A 20,568-nucleotide genomic window follows, 5' to 3' on the forward strand; every position below is an offset into this window, starting at 1 on the left:
TCCAAATCTTGGGGAAAGACACTCAATGTGTAAATACTTGGTATGAGAGTTCAACTGGCTGGTGTGAGAGAGTGGGCCTACATTTCTGTGCCTTTGTGTTGAACTGAACGTAAATGCACAGTAACAGCAGGGATGGCTCCCCAGCCATGGGAATTGTGGTGCTGAACCTTGGCTCCATGCTTCCAGGAAAACCAACTTGAGCCGCATAACTCAGGAGGAAGATATCCAGCTTTCTATCTTTGTTTATTTCCTTGAGGTGTCACATTTGGAGGCTGCCCACCTCACTCCCATCTTGTGAAAGAGTGTAAAATTCGGGGCCAATCTTATCTCCACAGGGGTGATGTTCCACAGGGAGAGAGCCACCACGGAGAAAGCTGTTTCTTCTTGGTCCCACCAGATGGACCTCCTTAAGAGGGGGATTTGTAACATCCTAAGTGTCAAGGACCAACAACTTTAAGGAAGCAATTCCAGATTTCATCCTTGGCAACGACAACCAGAGTTTTCTGTTTCCATTCAATGCTTGGTATTAACATCCTCACAATAGCAATAGCATTTAGACTTATATACCACTTCGCAGTGCTTTACAGCCCTCTCTAAATGGTTTACGGATTGAGCCCATTGCCCCCAACAATCTAGGTCCTCATTTTACCCACCTCAGAAGCCTGGAAGGCTGAGTAAAGCTTGAACCTGCTGAGATTCAAACTACCAAATTGCAGGCAGCTGGTAGTCAGCAGAAGTAGCCTGCAGTACTGCACTCTAACCACTGCGCCATCCCCTGATAAGGAATGCATAAAGTTTTGGTCCAAATGTTTGGGAAAGTTACTCAATCTACATTTCAGTGCCTTTGCACTTGTGTTGAACTGAGCGTAAATGCACAATAACAGCAGGGATGGCTCCCCAGCCATGGAAATTGTGGTTCTGAAGCTGGAAACTCACTCCCTGCTTCCAGGAAAACCAGCCTGAGCCACATGACTCGGGAGGAATAGCAATAGCAATAGCAATAGCACTTAGACTTATATACCGCTTCACAGGGCTTTCAGCCCTCTCTAAGCGGTTTACAGAGTCAGCCCCCAACAACAATCCGGGTCCTCATTTTACCCACCTCGGAAGGATGGAAGGCTGAGTCAACCCTGAGCCGGTGAGATTTGAACAGCCGAACTGCAGAACTGCAGTCAGCTGAAGTAGCCTGCAGTGCTGCATTTAACCACTGCGCCATCTCGGCTCTTAGATATCCAGCTTTCCATCTTTATTTCCTTTAGGTGTCAAATGTGGAGACTGCCCATCTCACTCGCAGAGCATCTCTCCGTCCTGCGCTCAGGTTGCAGAGAGAGTCTGGCTCGCCTATCTCTGTCTCTGTTCCGCGGCAAATGGCTGGGAGTCCATTTATGTCATCTCCTGTCCAGATTCTAAGCAGATCTATAAAACTCATCAGCTGGAATTGGAGGTGTACACCAGGGAGAGTGGAAGGGAATCAAATTAAAGAAAGAAAGTCAAGCCCATTATTTCCAGATTGCCTTTCTGGCCTCTTGTTGATTACAGGTAGTCCAGATTTCATCCTTGGCAAAGACGACCAGAATTTTCTGTTTCCATTAATGCTTGATAAAGAGTGGAGAAGGCTTTGGTCCAAATCTTGGGGAAAGACACTCAATGTGTAAATACTTGGTATGAGAGTTCAACTGGCTGGTGTGAGAGAGTGGGCCTATATTTCTATCCCTTTTGTGATGAACTGAACTAAATTTATAATAACACTTGAAGTTATAATCCTACGGAAAAAAAGTGACTCACTCTTATAACCAATTTCATAAGTTAGTTTGACAAGTTAGTAACCTGGTTGTTAAGTGAATATCCATCCAGCATTGATTTTGCTTGTCAAAAACATCTGCAAGAAAACCACCAAGCTCAGAGAGCACCAACGACCCCATAGTCCTCCTCCTCCTCTTCCTCCTCCTCTTCCTTCTCTTCCTTCTCTCCCTTGTTCTCCTCCTCCTCCTCCTCCTTCTCTCCCTTGTCCTCCTCCTCCTCCTCTTCCTTCTCTCCCTTGTTCTCCTCCTCCTCCTCCTCCTCCTCCTCCTCTTCCTTGTCCTCCTCCTCCTCCTCCTCCTCCTCCTCCTTTTCCCTGCAAACCCCATACCCTTGTAACATTGATGATGCTACCTAGTTTGGTGATGAAACCAATTTCGTTGTATTTATTTCGTACAATGACAATAAAGACTATATTAAGACTAATGACCAGAATAACAGAACAGAATAACAGAGTTGAAAGGGACCTTGTAGGTCATCTAGTCCAACCCCCCACCCCACCCAAGCAGGAGACCCTAACACCATTTCTCACAGGTGGCAGTCCAGTGTTTTCTTGAAAGCTTTCAGTGATGAAGCTCCCACAGCTTCTGTTCCATGGGTTGATTGTTCTCACAGTCAGAAAATTCCTCCTTGTTTCCAGGTTGAATCTCTCCTTGATCAGTTTCCTTCCATTCTTCCTTGTCTGGCCATTTGGTGCTTTGGAGAATACCTTGACCCCCTCCTCTCTCTGGCAGCCCCTCAAGTATTGGAAGACTGCTATCCTGTCTCCCCTGGTCCTTCTCTTCCCTAGACTAGTCAGGCCCAGTTCCTGCAACCGTTCATCGTATGTTTTAGCCTCCAGTGCCCTAATCATCTTGGTTACTCTTCTCTGCCCCATTGCAGCATCCTCACAGCCATGTGATCAAAATTCAGCCTTCCCAACAAAACCACCCAAGGAGCCTCGCCCATACCCTCCAGACCATGAACCCCCAAAGCACGCAAACTAGGGAGTAAACGCAACCGCAGAACAGGCTAAAACTACAACATAGAGTTAGCGAAAGGCACAATGTAGGGCCGCGAGAAAGATGGCTCGGCTCGGCTCGCCTTGCTTTCCTCCCCAATCTTTTCTCCCTGCCAACTGCGTTACTCCCCAGAACGACCTGCTGCTGGCAGAGCAACGGTTTCCATCCACTCTTGCCGGCGCCAGGTTTCCTAGAAAGCCCCGCTCCTCCGCCCAGCTGGGGAAAGAGGCGCGCGGGAGATGAGCAACCAGGAGCGCCGGCTTTTGCGCGCGGCGCGCTTCGCCCCTTTGGCTGGCAAGGCGAGGAAGTCGCGGGTTCAGCGGAGGGGGGCGTGCCTGCTTTTTGCCGAGGACAAATCTGCGCATGCTTCTACGTGGGGGGGGGAGGGGAGGGAAGGGAGGCTTCCTTTACACCCCCTACTCCACTCCACCCGCCAGTAGGTTGCTCCCGCTTCAACCTCTCCGCGTTCGTCTTCGCGCATCTCCAGGCGTCGGAGGTCGGGCTGGGCAGCGCGCTGGGGCAGCGGCGGGCGCGGAGTCCCCCTTCCCGCCGCGAGAAGAGCCGTGCCGCCTCCCCACGGGAAGGGGATCGGGGCTTGGTGCCCATCAGGCGCGGCGCCGGAGCCCTGGAGGAGCGGCCGGTGCCCAAATCGACCCGCGCCCTCGCCCGCGGAGGGAATCTCTCTAAAGGCGGCGCTCTCCGTGGTGCTGAATCTCGCCCCGTCGCCGACGGCCGTGCTCTAAAGGCGCCCCTGTCTCCCACCGAATCCGCTCTTCCCCTGGGTCGACCCTTGCCTTGCTCTGCCCGGATCTTGAGCGCCCTCCCCCTCCCTTCCCCAGAAGACCCCCGTCCCCCAATTCCGTGGGGATCATGGCTGCGCTGACAAAGGTTGCCTTCGCCTCGACCGTGCTGGCGGCGCTTTGGGGTAGGTACCGGGGTGGAGAGTGAGGGGGGGGGGCTCTCTTGCCTGAACAATGGGAGTGGAAGGACGGGGCGCGGTGGGGAGGGGGCAAAAGGGGGGGCTGGATTTGGCAGCGCAAGGCAGAACCCTGCCAGGGAAGAGCGGCGGTTGGGAGGCAGAAATCTGGTGGCTTTCCACCGCTCCTTGGGGAACAAAGCTGGGCTGCCATGGTGAGAAGCGCGGCTTGTAATTAAAAGCCGCCTGTTGTTGTTTTGTGGCCGGTTTTTGTTTTTTTTCTCTCAGCTGGAAATCGGGCAGGGAACTCCCGCGTCTGGCAGGTGGAGACTGTAACGGGAGAGGGGAAGCAAGGCAGGGAATCTGAAGGGATCCGCTACGGAGAGTTATAGACTTTTTCCTAACGCCGCCTCGTTGGGAGTTTTAACCCGTCTCCTTCCAGTTCTGGAAGATTTAGACATCTTGGGTGTTTCCTTCCTTCTGCAACTTAGCTTTTTTGTGTCAAAATCCCCCCCCCCCCGGTCCAAAATGTTCTTTTTCTAATCCCGGAGGACTACTTCTCAAAACAGTTTACCCAAAAGTATTTTGGTTTGGTTTTCAGTTTGTTCTTGGCTTGCCAGCTCGTAGCGGCCAATGTTAGATCTGGTAGTGTTAAACTTCCATGGGGATGCTACTCTGTAAAGAAATCGAACTCAAACGCCCCACCTTCAACCCCCCCACCCCACCCTAGCTTGGATCCGAGTCCATTTCAAGTTAAACAAGGGTTCATTTCTAGGAATGGGACCCCAGGCTAATGACTCTACCCTCCACCCCAATTTTGAGTATGTGCCATCAAGTTGGTGTCAATTCTTAGCAAGCCAGCTGGATCTCATGGTGAATGCATGGGGCTACAGACCAGGAGACTGTGAGTTTTAGTCCTGCCTTAGGCATGAAAGCTGGCTGGGGGGGCTTTGGGCCAAACACCAGGAGACAGTGTGTTGTGGCCCAGCAGGAGCCGTTGGAGCTCCCACCAGACTCCGACAGTGAGGGGCCCTATGAGTTGGCTCTGGAGGATGTGGAGGACCCTGGATAGGGTTGCGACTCCAAGCAGGGGGCAGAGAGGCTGGTTGGCCACCAGGAGGCACCTGAGCCTTGGACCAGTGGGGAGGAGACAAGGGAGAGTGATCCGGATGCCAGCAGTGAGTTGTTCCTGGATGCCCGGCACCAAAGAGCTAATAGGCGTCAGGAACAGTTGCACAAGTACAGGAGGTAATTGCACTCAGCTGGTGGTCATTAGGCTCCTCTCCAGACTATAAAAAGGACTGCTTGTGCACACGCCCCTCTTGCAGAAGTCAACGCAGGAATTAATGTTGGAGAATATGATTGTGAGCTTGGCAGGCTGGATTGCTGCCACGGCTTATCTGTGCTGGATTGCTGCCCAAGCTTGTCTGTGCTGGTTTGCTGCCAAGGACCTGTCTGTCTGTTAATTAAATGCCGTAACTTATCTTTGGCTCGGAGTGTGCTTTGGTGTGGAAAGAGGGGGGGTCAGAACACAGTGAGTTCTAGTCCTGCCTTAAGCATGAAAGTCAACGGGGTGACTTTGGGCCCCTCATCAGGAGAAGGTGAGTTCTAGTTCTGCCTTAGGCATGGAAGCTGCTGGGTGACTTTGGGCCAATCACCAGGAGAAAGTGAACTCTAGTCCTGCCTTAGGCATGAAAGCCACCGGATAATTGGGCCAGTCATTCTGTCTCAGACTGACTCACAGGTTTGTGTTGTGGGGAAATAAAGGAGGGGAAAGGAGATTAGGTATCTTCGCCACCTTGAGTTACTTAATGAGCATTAAGGCAAGATTTAAAAAATTAAATAAATAATCTCCCTAGCACCTGCCCAGTTTTATGTCCCCCCCCCCCACATGCTCTTTGCTTTCCCTTCTGGCCCAATCGCTCCACCATTTAAGACAACAGGAATAGAAAATGCCATTTGTCTTCCTTTCTGTTTCAGAGTCTTGATGCTTTCACTCCAGTTCATGGAGGATAGGAAAGAGACAGATTAACAGCCCCTCCCCTTTTGTTCTCTTCTTCTTCATCCCCCCTCCTTCTTGCCTCTCTCCAGCCTGTCTTTTTTCCTCTTCCTTTTCAAGCAGCAGGCAGCTTGAACGAAATGGCATTCACCGCCTGGAGGGTCCCAATAATAACCGTGGCCACATTTCAACCCCTTGACCTCAAAAAGCTGAGCCACGATCGTCACAATCCTGCCTTGTATGGCTACAGGGTGGACACGGTGGCTCAGTGGCTAAGATGCTTGTCGATCAGAACGGTCGGCAGTTCGAATCCCTAGCGCCGCGTAACGGAGCGAGCTTTGTTGTGCTTTTTTTGATGGCATTTTTGATGTTAGGTGTTTGTAGCTCAGGGTCAAACTGTGGGGTCCTTGGTGCTCTCTGCCTGTGGCTGCTTTCTTGCAGATATTTCATGATTCGATTAGGTAACATCATCAGTGCTAGAAGGGAGTGATAGTTAAAAGCACTGATGATGTTACCTAATTGGGTAATGAAACGTCTGCAAAAAAACCAACCACCAAGCTCAGAAAACACCAACGACCCAACAGTTCGACTCTGACATACACATATTCTCTTCCATTGGTACCATCAAACTTTGATGATCTGGAAACTAGGGTTCAGATTAAGTTTCCCGCTGTAATTAAACTAACATGCTTAGAACAAATCTGAGCATTTTCAAAAGGAAGGAGAGAGGATAACAGGAGAGCAGTTAAAGGGAATGTAAGTTTGGAAACTGAATCTATAAATAGGGCTTGACCTTGTGGTGGGGGAAATGAGTTGCTAGAGTGATTTATAACTTTTGCAACAATAAAAATAACTCATTAGAAGGTCTTGGATTATTGGGAGCTTGCCCAATTGCTCCCAGTCCTCACGTACCTGATGAAAAGGATAGCTCAGCAATTTCTGTAGAAGGATCCGTCCTTCTGTTATGATATATGTCCCATATTTTAGGTGCTATGAGCAGAATCAAAGAATTTGTTGCTGAACTCCCGTGATTCAACCTCCCTGTGTTCTGAGCTAGGCTTCCCCCAAAAGCACCAAGCAGATTCCGACAAAACCCTTTTTGTTAAACGAATGTGAATTCCTCTCATTCACCTTCAGCAAAGGCCTGGCAAGCAGTCTTTCAAAGGTGAATTTATTAACACAGACCTTATCTATCTTGGAAAGCTGCCCTGTCAATATTTTCCAAATAAGGTGCTGTGCAAGGAAAGGCTGGGCACAGAGTCTCTGAGATTCACGGACAGATCTTCACACTCCTGAAACAAATGAACGAATGAACGAATTGTTTCCTCCAAAAGCCCACTCCCCTTTCCCTCCTCTTTTATTTTCCTATGGGAGGGGCCATTCATTGTCCACCTGTGGCTTTACTCTCAAGTTGACCCTGATTTCTTAGCTGTTCTTTTCTTCTGGCAGCTCTGCACATGCGCACACTGGGAACATGCTCCAGCTGTTCCTCTGCCTCACTGCTGTCTAGCTCCGAAGGCAGCTGATAACTGCCAGAGAGCCTTGATCTCGTCTCTGCCTCCCACACAGAGCCCTCGTCTGAGTCTTTCCCAGATTCCAGGACTGGCCCATGCTCCTCCCCAACCTCCTCATTGTCTGAATCTGCTGCCAGCTCCACTGGTCGCTGGTGGGTCACAACACCCTGAATGACTCCATCGGTTCTGAAAAGAGTCACCCAATTCTGTCCAAAATTGGTGCTTAATATAGATTGCGGTCTAAGGATCATCTAGAAAAAGGAAGCTTTTCCAATCTCACTTTTTTAATCCATCTCCAAGAACCCCAAACAGTAAATGAAAAGCAAGAAAAACAATTTGAGCGGTATGTAATTTCCTGGGTCTGTTTTATTTATCTTTTCTTTTTTTCTTTCTTTTCTGACTTGGCAACGGTTGGGTTTTCTCCTGGCCGGGAATCTTCTCCACCTTCAAACTGGGCTGCACCATTTCCATCGTTATCCAGTGGGCATCTGTTTTTCCGTTTGTGTCGAAGTCCCTTCAGAGACCGAAGCCGTGCAAGGATCACGCATGAAGCTCATGTGCATTTCCTGTATGAAGCGAGAAGAAGTTTTGGCCAACACCGTGGTGAAGTGGTTCTACAAGCCTGAAGGAGGACAAGATGTAGCTGTGAGTGAGATCACTTCTATACCTTGGACATGTGGACCATGGGAGATGAGGGTGGGGGGATAGGAACAGGGTCTCAGAAAGTGTAAGAAGTTAGCACCCATCTCTCTCCTAGAAAAATGAAATATTTTAAGAAATATTAAAAGGCCAGAATATTTCCCCTAAAATGGAGGCAGAAACTCAATCTCCCCCTTCCCCCACCTTTGTCAATGGGCCATTAAGGCCTGAGCCAGAGAAGCATGTTTTAGGCAGGAAACAGACTCAGTCTTAATATTCCCCCACCTTTGTCAATGGTCCATTAAGGCCTGAGCCAGAGAAACATGTTTTAGGCAGGAAACAGACTCAGTCTTAATATTCTCCCACCTTTGTCAGTGGGCCATTAAGGCCTGAGCCAGACTATTCCACATAACAAAGATCTACCTCCTTCAGGCAGAGGCATCGTAGGAATTGCCCAAAGCCCTTTCATTACATCATCACCAAGCAAAGTCTCAACCAAGCTTGGGACTCAAAAGACAATCTACAAAGTTGCTCCTGCATGGCCCTATGGGAGTCTAACAACCAATCAGAATACAAGCTCAAAGACAAAAGCCCAGAGAGGGCATAAAACCAGGTTATGTCTAATTTAATGAAAAGAAGGACTAGGGGTGCCATGATAGCAGTCGTCCAATATCTCAGGGGCTGCCACAAAGAAGAGGGAGTCAAACTATTCTCTAAAGCACCTGAAGGCAGGACAAGAAGCAATGGGTGGAAACTAATCCAGGAGAGAAGCAACTTAGAACTAAGGAGAAATTTCTTGACAGTGAGAACAATTAATCAGTGGAACAGCTTGCCTCCAGAAGTTGTGAATGCCCCAACACTGGAACTCTTTAAGTAGATGTTGGATAACCATTTGTCTGAAGTGGTGTAGGGTTTCCTGCCTAGGCAGGGGTTGGACTAGAAGACCTCCAAGGTCCCTTCCAACTCTGCTATTCTATTCTTCTTTCTGAATATAATCACACTCTGAAAGGGAATTTCTTTTCTTTTTTTTAAAAGGTGTCTTTGTTTATAGAACCTGATCCATAACAGGAGGATTTTGTTGTTATATGTTTGCAGGAGAACTTTACTCCTATTTGGCGTTTTGGCAAAGAGATGGTGGGGGCGGGGAATCCAATTTTATAAAGGATAGATGTGTGATAGTGATCGGAGCCATGAATTAAATCTGCAGAGATGTAGATTTGAATCCATCCTCATGAACTCTTACAAGCCCATGGGGTGAGTTTGGGCTAGCCAAGATAAATCACCGTCACAGAATTGTTGCTGTGGAAAAAAAATTTTAAAATGGGAAAAGGAGGGATCTGCATTCTGCCTTAGAGGAAGGACAGGATGCAAATCTAATTTGGCTTTTTGGGGGGAGTGGGGAAGGGGATGCGGGTATAAAAATAGAACTGGGTTAATTCCTAGTTTTGGGGAGAAATCTATGGCATTCCAAACAACTTTGATCATCCCCTCAATTTGGATAATGCTTGTCACAAAATATTCTCCATCTTTCCATCTTCCTGTTTGATTCTTTTCTCTCTATCACAAAAAAATATGGTAAGGGAATTCAGGAATTACAAAAAAGCATTTAAGCTCTCTAAATATTGCCCAGTATGTGGCCTCCAAGGACATGGTGGCTCAGTGGCTAAGACGCTGAGCTGGTCGATCAGAAAGGTCGGCGGTTCGAATCCCTAGCACTGCGTAATGGAGTGATCTCCCGTTCCTTGTCCCAGCTTCTGCCAACCTAGCAGTTTGAAAGCATGTAAAAAAATGCAAGTAGAAAAATAGGAACCACCTTTGGTGGGAAGGTAACAGCATTCCATGCGCCTTCGGTGTTTAGTCATGCCCACGGAGACGTCTTTGGACTGTGCTGGCTCTTTGAAGCGGAGATGACCACCGTCCCCTAGAGTCAGGAACTACTAACGCATATGTGCGAGGGGAACCTTTAACTTTTTATGTGGTCTCCATTTTGCTCAACTTGGTGGCAAAAAATGCCTGTAGAATGAACACATGAGAAAGAGCTAATCAGGACATCCATAAGCAATAATAATAATATGAAGACCTCGAAATAAAATACGGTGGCAAAAGAAAGGAAAGGTGATACCAATAATCCCCAGACATCTGGAGCAGTCCTTGAACGCTATTGTCATTGACAATTTCATTAGCAGTCAATTGCAAAAAGCAGCTTTACTAGGACCAGCTTACATCCACTGACAATGCCTTTAACCCAGTGGTGGGATTCAAATAATTTAACAACTGGTTCTCTGCTCTAATGACCAGCTGTGTAGGCGTGGCTCAGTGGTCATGTGACCGTGTGGCCAACTTAATATCACTCGGGTTGATGGGCGCTTCGCCTTAGCTGTTACAATGTAATAAGGGTTAACCAGAGAGGCAGTTTCTGTAAGCAGGGCAATAAAGATGAGGCTAGAAACAACACCAGAATGTTTCCTTCCTGCCTTCCTTACAGGATTAGCCCTGCAAACTGGGGGGGGGGGGGAACAAAATGAGATTTCTTCCAACAACCGGTTCTCTGAACTGCTTAGAAAGTTAACAACTGGTTCTCCCAAATAGGTGCAAACCGGCTGAATTCCCCCCACTGCGGTCTAACAGCATCAAAAATCAACATCTGTCTATCCCAGGTCCTTAGGAAGGACCTAGTTGTTAGATAAGAATGCCAAATCCAGTCCGAATATCTGGGTGGCTGTGCAACATACAATAATAATTATTTAAGCAACTGCTTCAGAGTAAGAGAACATGGGATGTCATCCAAAATAAATAGCTGCTTTGGGAAGCTCGCCTGTATTTCTCTCCTCTGTTTTGGCAAATGGTTGCAGATCTGCCAATCTCTTGATTCCTTTAATTAATCCTGCCACAACTAATACTTGGTTGATTCCCCCCCCAAAAAAAACCCTTGTGGATTCTGCAGTGAGGGGGAAATGCTTGGAGAAAAAATGCAGATCTTCCAACGTTCAAATGCTATTGGACAGTTATATCACGTCCAAAGCTTAGAAAAAAAATATTTTAATGAATATACAGAGGTTGGTGAGCCCTGTTTTCTGGAAGCTTTAGGATTTCCTGGGTCCAGAAACCAGGTGAGATTGGCCACTGGTGAGGGGAGCTGCCCTTAATAATTTAATTTCCCAGTTAAGATCTGAGAAAGCTGCTGGAAATGGTTTAATCTCAGTAGAGCTGATAAAAAAAAAATAGCATTTCATGATGGGGCTAATCTGAGGCTCACCGTTCACATATTTTAAGTAAATCCCTAGGGATTGTGGGTTGCATTTATCCTCCCCTTTTTTTAGAAACAGCAAAGGGTGACCTAGAAAATTATTGGCCAATAAGCAGAATCTGTAATCTTTTGGCTAAGCACTTATACAGTAAACTGTAAATTCGGGGATTGCTGGAATAGGATGCTCAGCTTTCAGGCAAGGAACAGATTTGGGAAGATCAATCAACTATTGATCACGATCTTGCATCATTTCAACATTTAACTGAGAAGTATTGCAAAAAAAAATAGCACCATTTTCTTGGGAATTTTCCTAGAAGTCAGTATTTGATTCTGTCTGCAGACAAAATGATGGGTGAAGTTAGAAGCTTCTGCAATTGATTGGCTCTCTCTCTCTCTCTCTCTCTCTCTCTATCTATCTATCTATCTATCTATCTATCTATCTATCTCTATCTCTCTATCTCTATCTCTCTATCTATCTCTCTCTCTATCTATCTATCTATCTATCTATCTATCTATCTATCTATCTATCTATCTATCTATCTATCTATCTATCTATCTATCTATCTATCTATCTATCTATCTATCTATCTATCTATCTATCTATCTATCTATCTATCTATCAATGGCTGTGTGCATGTATGTTCCAGCATAATTCTGGAATGCCTCGAGCAATTTCAACGAAACTTGGTACACAGAGGTGCAATTTAGCAGGTTCTGACAGGTTCTGAAGAACCGGTAGCGGAAAATTTGAGTAGTTCAGAGAACTGCCAAATACCACCTCTGGATGGCCCCAGAGTGGGATGGGAATGAGGATTTTGCAGTATCCTTCCCCTGCCACACCCACCAAGCCACGCCCACTAAACCAGTAGTAAAAAAATTGAATGCCACCACTGACTAAAACTCCTTGGGGTGTGTTTCTGTTAAGATACAGCCTGTTGTGCCCTAAAATGGCTTCTTCTGTACCGGCATAAAATGACTTCCCTAGCGCCGCGTAACTGAGTGAGCTCCCGTTACTTGTCCCAGCTTCTGCCAATCTAGCAGTTCGAAAGCATGTAAAAATGCAAGTAGAAAAATAGGGGCCACCTTTGGTGGAAAGGTAACCGTGTTCTGTGCACCTTCAGTGCTTAGTCACCATGGAGATGTCGTCGGACAGTGCTGGCTCTTTGGCTTTGAAATGCAGATGAGCACCGCCCCCTAGAATCGCGAACGACTAGCACTTATGGGCAAGGGGAACCTTTACCTTTACCTTAAGATATGGACAGCCATGCTAAACTCTTTATTACCCATTTTCTAATACTGTAAGACTCTTAATGCAGTAGGATTCGTCCCTCAAGCGCTTGTAGATGGATATCAGCCTTATGGGAAAGAACCCTATTGTAGCAATTATCTCTACTTGTGTGATCTCCTGTCTAGTCACTCTCAGTGGGATGTGGCCAATTTAGAACTCTCACAAAGCCTCACATCAAAATAAATCTACACCTATCCATCTCAACCCAAAGTCTTACACATCTTTGTAACAGAGAAAGCAGGAGAGACACAGTAGTATCTGCTCCTAGTTTTAAACAATGTAGATGCAGAAGGACCTTCACACCAGATGTATTTTGTTGGAGGTTTTTCAAGAGGAGATTGGACAGCCAATTTTCTGAAATGGTATAGGGTCTCCTGCTCAAGCAGAGGGTTGGACTAGAAGACCTTCCAAGTCTGTTATTCTGGAGGTTGACTCAGCCTTCCATCCTTTCCATTTGGTAAAATGATTGTTGGGGGGCAATATGCAAATAATGCTGACATTGTAAACCAGCCAGAAAGTCTTGTAAAGCACTCCAGGAATGGTAAATGAGGATTGTTGGGGCAATAGGTTGACTCTGTAAACAGCTTAGAGAAAGGAAAGCACTGTGAAGCGGTATGTATGTCTAAGCACTATTGCTATTTCCTTCCTTCCTTCCTTCCTTCCTTCCTTCCTTCCTTCCTTCCTTCCTTCCTTCCTTCCTTCCCTCCCTCCCTCCCTCCCTCCCTCCCTCCCTCCGAGTGGTTAGAATGCAGTACTGCAAGCTAATTCTGCCAATTGTTGGTAGTTCGGTCCTCAACAGCTCAAAGTTGACTCAGCTTTTCATCCTTCCGAGGTCAGTCAAATGAGGACCCAGATTGCTGGGAGGCAAGATGCTGACTCTGTAAACCACTTAGAGATGGGCTGTAAAGCATTATGAGACGGTATATAAGTCTAAGTGCTATTCCTCCCTCCCTCCCTCCCTCCCCAGTGGTTAGAATGCAATATTGCAGGCTAATTCTGCCAATTGCCCCTAGTTCGAACCTGACCGGCTCAAGATTAACTCGGCCTTTCATCCTTCCAAGGTAGGTAAAGTGAGGACCTAGATTGTTGGGGGCACAAGAGGCTGACTCTGTAAACCGCTTAGAGAGGGCTGGAAAGCACTCTGAAGTGGTATATAAGTCCAAGTGCTATTGCTATAGAAGTCTAAGGACTTTTACTAAAGTTGGTGTCTCCTTTTTTTTCTGGACTTTTACAGATCTACGAATTCAACAATGAGAAACGGGAACTTGAGAGTCCTTTTCAGGGCCGGCTTGAATGGAACGGGAGTGCAGATATGCAGGACGTCTCCATCTCGGTCCTAAACATCTCCCTGAATGATTCGGGGATCTACACCTGCAATGTAACTCGGGAATTCCTCTTTGAGACCCACCGGCCCATCTTTACCAGCTCGACGCTGATTCATCTCACCGTGATGAAGGATGGTAGGATAATCCAAGGGGTTGGTCATGGCTCAAGTTTTTAAGTTAAGAATCTCAGCTCTGCTGGGATGAAACCATTTCCAGCAGCTTTCTCACATCTTCACTGGGAAGTTAAATTATTAAGAGCGGCCAAGGTTTATTTTGCAAACACAGGGTTACAAAGGAAAAGAAGGGGGTAATGGAGCAGAGGTGGGTTTCTATCAGTTCTCACTTTGTTCGGGCGAACCGGTAATGGTAATCTGGCCTGGGTCGCAGAACCAGCAGCATCCCAGGCTGGCCACGCCCCTGAACCAGTTCCCTGGTCTCTGCTGCTGTTGCCAGCATGTTTTTCATCAGTTTTTCATGGTCTTTGCGCATGCACAGAACAATTTACAGTGAACTGCACATGCATGCACAGTGAAGCAGAACCAATGCCGGTAGGAACCCACCCCTGTAATGGAGGATACATTATGCATGTTTTTATTTATTTAATAGCTGATAACCTGGCATTGCCCGGGTATTTATTTATAGGGGGTAAATGTCAGGACCAAACCTAATTTCTAATGTTGGATTTTCTTTCCCTTACCAGAGGGAGCTCCCTTGTGGAGTACTGTGAAGCTGTTACCATGGCAATTTCACTGCACTGTACAGTAGAAGCCATTTTATGGCAGTACAGTAGAAGCCATTTTAAGGCACAACAGGCTGTATCTTAACAGAACACATACTCTGAGGGGTTTTAGGGGTATCTTACCCCCACATTATTTGTTTCCAGAGAGTAAGTCATCTGTGTACCAAGTTTGGTTGAAATTTGTTTGAGGCATTCCAGAGTTATGCTGGGACATACACACACACAGCTGTATGTATGTATGTATGTATGTATGTGTGTGTGTGTGTGTGTGTGTGTGTGTGGATAGATAGATAGATAGACAGACAGACAGACAGACAGATTATTATTATTATATATATATTTATATGCTGCTCCTCCTGCTGTCCATAGAAAGGAGGTGGGAAAGGATTTTCTAGGTTCCAACAATTTTTTCACTTAGAAAGTATTCAGAAGATCAACCCCCACCAAATTAAGTAGCCCAATTATGTAATTAATGCTTTTACTAGCACAAAGCTGTTAGACTAAACCAGGTTTCCTGGGGAGGGAGAAGTCTCCATCTACTCATGGTTTAAAAAAAGGGATGCACCATTTATTTCCAGTTTGCAGTACAAAAACCCTACCTGGGATATAAGGATTGATTTGTGTTACTGTTGTTGTATTTCAAAAGCTCCCGTTCAACTTTAACACTGGAGCTGGCCGATTTTCTTTTCTTTTTTTCTTTTCTATTCTATTATATTCTTTTCTATTCTTTTCTATTCTATTCTATTCTACATTCCAATATTCTACATTCCAATATTCTACATTCCAATATTCTACATTCCAATATTCTACATTCCAATATGTGATCTATTCTATTCTATTCTATTCTACATTGCAATATGCGATCTGTTCTATTCTATTCTGTTTCTATTCTACTCTACTCTTTTGGTTTGTAAGGAATATTTTGCCTTCACCCTTATTCCACGGAAGATTCAGCCAACTGCAGAAACTCAGTGTCATTCCAGATCTGCCTTCAAAGTTAAGCTCCACATACTTGATTACATGAAAAGAGTTTTGCTCATAGGGATCAATCCTGGAATTATCTCTCCCCCGCCCTCTTTTTTTCTTTTTTTTTAAATCTCCCCTACAGCTGGAAGAGACTTAACAGCTCTCATCTCTGCAATAATGATGTATATTCTCTTGGTCTTCCTCACATTGTGGCTCCTGATTGAGATGGTTTACTGCTACCGGAAAGTTTCCAAAGCGGAGGATGCCGCGCAGGAAAACGCGTGAGTTTGGAGAAATCTGGGCATCTTGGGAAGCGAGAAAAGAAAGTAGAATTGTATTTTAGCAGCCGGGTGGCGGAGGGGGGTGGTGGTGATGGAGAAGCAGCTCAACTTCTCCATAGTTACAACTCAGGGTTGGCCAATCAGCATTCAGATCAAATATGAAACCAGTAAATGTCTATGGAGGTTCTCTATCATCTGGGTCATGGTGGTCCCAAAGTTTTTTTTTTTTTCAAGAGGCAACTGGACTTTCTAGTTTTTTCTTTGAAGATGTTTTGCTTCTCATCCAAGAAGCTTCTTCACCTCTAGATCCTTTCAGAGAGTCTTAGAGGTGATCCTGAGGACACAGATAAAGCTCCAGGTGGCCTCAACGGCTCTCTAAAAGATTGCAAATGACCAGCTGTCTGCAAGAAGCATAAATCCTTCCATTCCCCATCATCCAGCCAGAGTTGAAGAAGCTTCTTGGATGAGAAGTGAAATGTCTTCAAAGAAAAAAAACAGAAAGTCCAGTTGCCTCTTTTAAAAAAAGTACTTTTGGAATAAAACCAGTACAAACATTTTTTTTTTAAAAAAAAAGCTGCTCCTTTATCACACTAGATTCTAGGTAATCTGATGAACACATCTGCACAGTTGCTTTGGCAAAACTACATCACTGATTCTTTCTAGAACTTTTTTCCCCCCCAACAAGCTAAATAGTCTGTACTTTTTGATGGTCTCCCCATAACCATCTCTGACCTTGCTTAGCTCTTTGAAACCACGTTCCTTAGATCAGTGTTTTCCAACCTTGGCTAATTGAGTGGACTTCAACTCCCAGAAGTCTCAGCAAAGGGCCGTTGTTCCTTGTGGAATTCTGGGAGATGAAGTCCAAATGGTTGGAAATGGCGCTGGTTACTTAGAGGATGCCACCTCGCTGGACTCAATCCGTGGGGGTTTCTTTTTTTATTATTTTATTATTATTATTGGTTTTTTAATTAAAAGTTTTTTTAAAAATTTACAGATATATACCTCTCCCCCAAAACCCATCTCCCCCCCAACCTCCCCCCCCCTCAACCTCGCAGAGCAAATATAGGGTATAAACATTAACAACCATATTCTAAAATAAACTAACAGACTTTAGCATCATCCCTCACTTTAACTCCCCTTTTATAAAGCTAACTTTAAACAAGTTGTATCATTCCTTGCTCAATTCACTCCTAAGCTATCTGGAGTTTCTTAGTCCCATATTTATTCTGAATATAATCAATCCATCTTCTCCATTCCAGCTTGTATTTCTCATCTGAATGGTCCTTAAGATATGCTGATATTTTAGCCATCGTGGGGGTTTCTTAAAAGCACATTTGAGTATTTAGGATTCTTCTGCAAAAAAGCAAGCAATTTGTATACTGCTTTATGGTGCTTTTACAGGCTTCTCTAAGCAGTTTACAGAGTCAGCATCTTGGCCCCGACAATTTGAGGTCCTCATTTTACCCACCTTGGAAGGATGGGAAGGATGTGTCAACCTTGAGCCTGGTGAGATTTGAACTGCCAAATTGCAGGCAGCCGGCAGTCAGCAGAAGTAGCCTGCAGTACTGCACTCCAACCACTACGCCGCTGTGGCTTATAACCACCTTTTTTGTTCCTTAGTGCCAACTACCTCGCCATCCCATCAGAAAATAAAGAAAACTGTGCTATACCAGTGGAGGAGTAGGAGGTGAATTGGCACCAGAGTTTTGCAACAAAGGTGAGACAAAAGATCTTTTCACAATAAAGGAGAAATTAGCTCAGATATGCCATCTAATAAAAATAAATAAGTAAATAAATAAATCCAGGTTGCAGTTAGCATTAGCACTTAGACTTCTATACCGCTTCACAGTGTTTTACAGCCCTCTCTAAGCGGTTTACAGAGTCAGCCTCTTTCCCCCAACAATCTGGATCCTCATTTTACCCACCTTGGAAGGATGGAAGGCTGAGTTAACCTTGAGCTGGTCAGGATCGAACTCCAGGCAGTGGGCAGAGTCAGTCCGCAATACTGCATACTAGCCACTATACCACCATGGATGGATGGATGGATGGATGGATGGATGGATGGATGGATGGAAGGAAGGAAGGAAGGAAGGAAGGAAGGAAGGAAGGAAGGAAGAAGATAGGAAGAGCTGTAGCACTTAGACTTATATATCACTTCACAGTGCTTTTACAGCCCTCTCTAAGCAGTTTATAGAATCAGCATATTTTCCCCCAACAATCTGGGTCCTCATTTTACCCACCTCGGAAGGATGGAAGGATGGAAGGCTGAGTCAACCTTGAGCTGGTCAGGATCGAACTCTAGGCAGTGGGCAGAGTCAGTCCGCAATACTGCATACTAGCTACTATACCACCATGGTTCTTAAGAGATATTAGGTATAAGAGATCATGTGTGATGCAGAAGACTTAAGAACACAGGAACATAATACATTTGAATTTTTTTTAAAAAAATTAAATGTTACATATTGAGCCTCCTAAAATGTTTGTTTCTTTGTTGATGTTCTTCACTGCCCATGTCACCTAAATGATCCGGGGCAGTTTACAACTCCAAACTCACACTACTATTCATTTTTTCCTATCTTATACTTATAAATTCCATTTCACCTCATCTCTCCAGTTGATGCAACTATGCATTTCCCTTGTTCTGAATGTTACTTGTCACTTTTTAAAAAGAAATCCACATTTTTAATATGCTCTTTCCTCTAACATATTAAGGGAAATATTAACATGGTATTGTTATTTAATTATATTCATATTAAGTAGTCAGTTGTCTGAAATGGTATAGCATCTCCTTTTTGAGCAGGGGGCTGGACTAGAAGACCTCCAAGGTCCTTTCCAGCTCTATTCTGATAACATAGGGGTGTTTTTTCCCCCTAATGAATAAATAACCTAATGAATAAAATAAATGGATGCCATCAACATATAAATAACAGGAGCTGCATTGCAGAATTCAGGGATCTGGAACTTGTGGAGAATTGGATGTCAGTCCATGGAGCCATTAAAGAAAATCATCTTCATCATCTTCATTTAATGATCCCATAATTCCTTGCAGGGTGGAGCCTAGCAGAATGAACGAATAGAGCTAGCAGAGTGTTTTAATGGCCAGATGCCCTTCCTGTCACCAATGCAGAGTTTTGTTCAGCAGATATATTCTCACAGTGTGTCCAGAGAGACAAATATCTGCCTCCACCTAGGATCGAACTCACAGTCTCCTGATTGTGAGGTGACAGCTCCACCTCTAGACCACTGCAATGTTGGGATTCAAATTTTTTTACTACTGGTTCTATGGGCGTGGCTTTGTGGGCGTGACATAGCTTTGTGGGTGTGGAAGGGGAAGAATACTGCAAAATCCCCATTCCCTCCCCACCCCACTAACCTGCTTTCCAGCTCCATTCTCCTGCACAGGACAACAGAAGAAGATAGGCTGGGAGGCAGCAGGGGCGTGGCCAGCCTATTTGCTGGTTCTCTGAACTACTCAAAATTTCCGCTACCAGTTCTCCAGAACCTGTCACAACTGGCTGAATACCACCTCTGCACCGCACCATTCTATCCATTCCAAAAAAAAAATGTTGAGTGGATTTCTCCCACAGCCTCTTGGTTGTGGGGCTCACAGACCGGGTTTCCCCAATCAGCTCTTTACAACGCAAAGGGTAAATTACTCCTGCCCTGTTTCTTTTCCTTTTCAGGAGCCTGACAGACCTCAAGGACTAACAAATCACTGCAGCTGGATTGGAAGGGATCCCGTTCCACAAGGTGGAGCCATGAGGCCGTCTACATTTATTCCCTCCTCCTGGGGAGGCATCCGTGGCTTCCATCTTGACCGATGACGGGCCTCCGTTTGAGGCAAGCTGAGACAGACAAAAGAGGGCAGGATGGCGCTGTTCGTCTCATCGTTGTCCCAGTTTTGTAAATACGAACTGCCTTTTTCCCTAACATAGTTTTTTTTTCCCATCGGGGTCTTTGCCATCGCAAGCTGCCCCCAGGACAACGTTCTCCACTCTGAACCTTCTTCTATCTTCATTCTGGAATTAATTTAGCATCCTGTTCCCAGCATGGGGCAGGCAGGCAGAAGTAAGAATCAGAAAGTTTCAGTTCCTTCTCAACCTAGGAGAGGGAAGGAGGAGGAGAACTCAGGAAGCTGGAAATATTGTTGGGATGACCACAGTAGCCTTGAAATTACCACCGTCCAGGGATTAGCCAGAGCACAAATCCTCCACTGTTTGCATAATTTCATTCATCTCCATCTTTGTCCATAGTCAATTCAGGGTTTGTCTGACTCCTGGGTGAATCCCAAGTGTGGAGAATAGGTTTCTGATCATGTAACAAGGTAACAAGGTTTAGAGCAGTGGTGGGATCCAAATTTATTTTTACTATCGGTTCTGTGGGCAAGGCTTTGTGGGCGTGGTGTGGTTTGATGGGCGTGGTGTGATGAGTGTGGCAGGGGAGGGATATTGCAAAATCTCCGTTCCCTTCTTACTCCAGGGGAAGGATACTGTAAAATCTCCATTCTCTCCTTACTCCAGGGGAAGGATACTGTAAAATCTCCATTCTCTCCTTACTTCAGGGGAAGGATACTGTAAAATCTCCATTCTCCCCTTACTCCAGGGGAAGGATACTGTAAAATTTCCATTCTCTCCTTACTCCAGGGGAAGGATACTGTAAAATCTCCATTCTCTCCTTACTCCAGGGGAAGGATACTGTAAAATCTCCATTCTTTCCTTACTCCAGGGGAAGGACATTGTAAAATCCTCATTCCCTCCCCACTCCAGGGGAAGGATATTGTAAAATCACCATTCCCTCCCCACTCCAGGGAAAGGATACTGCAAAATCACCATTCCCTCCAAATCCACTGGGAC

The 20,568-nt window shown here is 45.6% G+C and overlaps 1 protein-coding gene across 1 annotated transcript; it reads left to right on the forward strand.

Annotated features, from left to right (window-relative positions):
- The first annotated feature begins 3,624 nt into the window (after positions 1 to 3,624).
- SCN3B (sodium voltage-gated channel beta subunit 3) lies at positions 3,625 to 17,399 on the forward strand. Its single transcript, XM_032230120.1, has 5 exons — positions 3,625 to 3,726; positions 7,712 to 7,875; positions 13,639 to 13,864; positions 15,577 to 15,715; positions 17,336 to 17,399. Exons 1-5 carry the CDS (start codon positions 3,672 to 3,674, stop codon positions 17,397 to 17,399), a joined length of 648 nt encoding a protein of 215 aa, XP_032086011.1. The 5' UTR covers positions 3,625 to 3,671.
- The last annotated feature ends 3,169 nt before the right edge of the window (positions 17,400 to 20,568 follow it).

The sequence above is a fragment of the Thamnophis elegans genome, chromosome 13 (assembly GCF_009769535.1).
Source record: "Thamnophis elegans isolate rThaEle1 chromosome 13, rThaEle1.pri, whole genome shotgun sequence".
NCBI classification, from domain to species: Eukaryota; Metazoa; Chordata; class Lepidosauria; order Squamata; family Colubridae; genus Thamnophis; species Thamnophis elegans.